Source organism: Tachypleus tridentatus, chromosome 4 (assembly GCF_004210375.1).
Source record: "Tachypleus tridentatus isolate NWPU-2018 chromosome 4, ASM421037v1, whole genome shotgun sequence".
Taxonomy (NCBI): domain Eukaryota; kingdom Metazoa; phylum Arthropoda; class Merostomata; order Xiphosura; family Limulidae; genus Tachypleus; species Tachypleus tridentatus.
Genome location: NC_134828.1, coordinates 29,008,549 through 29,010,206, shown reverse-complemented (window position 1 = coordinate 29,010,206; position 1,658 = coordinate 29,008,549). Strand labels below are relative to the sequence as shown.

General features: G+C 25.3%; 1 protein-coding gene across 1 annotated transcript in view; it reads left to right on the top strand.

Annotated features, from left to right (window-relative positions):
- LOC143248762 (uncharacterized) overlaps nucleotides 1–1,055 on the top strand; it is a 4,039-nt gene extending 2,984 nt beyond the window's left edge. Inside the window, exons 4-5 of the mRNA XM_076497453.1 lie at nucleotides 373–440; nucleotides 909–1,055. Of these exons, the coding sequence (XP_076353568.1) occupies nucleotides 373–440; nucleotides 909–919 (79 nt within the window). The 3' untranslated portion in view covers nucleotides 920–1,055. The remainder of the gene's footprint in view (nucleotides 1–372; nucleotides 441–908) is intronic.
- Nucleotides 1,056–1,658: the final 603 nt, after the last annotated feature.

Genomic DNA, 1,658 nt, shown 5'->3' with positions numbered 1-1,658 from the left:
GAGTAACTGACCTCAGACACAGCGACACTAATGTTGTTTATCTATATAAAGTTACAGATGTTTTCGTTCTCAATCTTTAGAACACTTAAATATTATGATAGATTTTATGTTAAGCTACAATATAAAATATTTCCTGATGAGCAGAATAAGAACAACATTGTTACTGAATATTACATTATATTCAATATGTTATTAAATATTTTTGAGTTTTTACTATTATCAAAATATAAATTCAAAAGCAATTCTATAAGATTAAAATAGAAACAATTTTTTATTGTATCACCATCCTAACAGACTGATTTACAATAAAATCAATAGTTTTGTTTACTTGGCTTTTATAATATATATATATAATTTTCTTTTTACTTCTAGATTAAAAAGTGCGCGATGGGCAAGATGGGAAGTAACTGACGGATTTGTAGAAAACCTACATTTATCTAGTAAGTGTTAGACATGTCTTGGAAGATAATATGACATGTTTGATTTAATATCAGTTTATAATGTAAAGTCTATTCACTTTAATCTATTGGAGCAACTTTCTTTTGTTTTCTTAATATTGTATTTAACCAATGTTTGAATAACTCAAATTCAAATTATATTTTCTAAGAAATATGATCTAGAAGTTTCTCTACTTTTACCAACGTCTAATAGAATTGTTTTGTAGCTCTAATTGTAAATTTGGTTGTAATAATTCCATAGATTTTCCAAACTTCTTACAATATATTACAGTAACTCAAGAACTGGTTACTCCGACAACAAGTAGGAGATGAATTCGTTTAATTAAAGTATGAATCTCCAAATGTTAGAAGATTTTAATATTCATACCATTAATACTGAATTATTTACAGAATGTTTATGTAACACTATTAATGCTGCAGTAGATTTAAAAACAAACTTTTTTATTTCAGAAATGACTTAACATCCAATGAGGAAGTCTTCACTTGATTTACAAAAATCTGACTATACAGTTGTTCTGTCTTTATTCTTCTGCATGTTATTATAAATAGTTTAATTGTTTCTAGTGTGCTGGTCTTCATTCAATTTGTTTTTATCTTTCAGTGAAATAAATTCATGGATAAAAATGATTGTTATAAATTGTGTTTAATAAACATTTTGTTTGAAATGACGAATGAAGAGAAAAATTAAAACCAGGAAAAACTAATACAAATAAATTTCGATTAATTAATCCATAAATCATACAATAAAATTAATATTTATTAATCTAATTGTGGCGAAGAACGTCTTTGCTGTAACTTAGAACTTTAGCGTCACTCAGTTTGTAATAAAACAATTAAAATTAATCTATATCGTTTCAAAACAAGTTAAAATTATAACTGCAGTAAAACGTTCAAGTAAAGTATTAAATAAAACCAAAAGAATGAATTTTCTAAAACCAGTTAAAATTTTCACTTATTATTGAAAAAGCAAAGAAATGAAATGTTTTATTTCTCATATTTTCTCTTTCTCTAAGTTTTTGAGGATATGTGGATGGCACAGAAAATACACAAAAAGAGTTTGGTAAATTTTTCCCTAATTATTAAAGATAGAAAGAAAAGAAATGTCTTATTTCATGTATTTTTCATTTTCTATCTTTTGAGAATATGCTGTTAGGCACTGTCTCTCTGTTTAATATTTTTAATGTTAGATTAGTCCACACT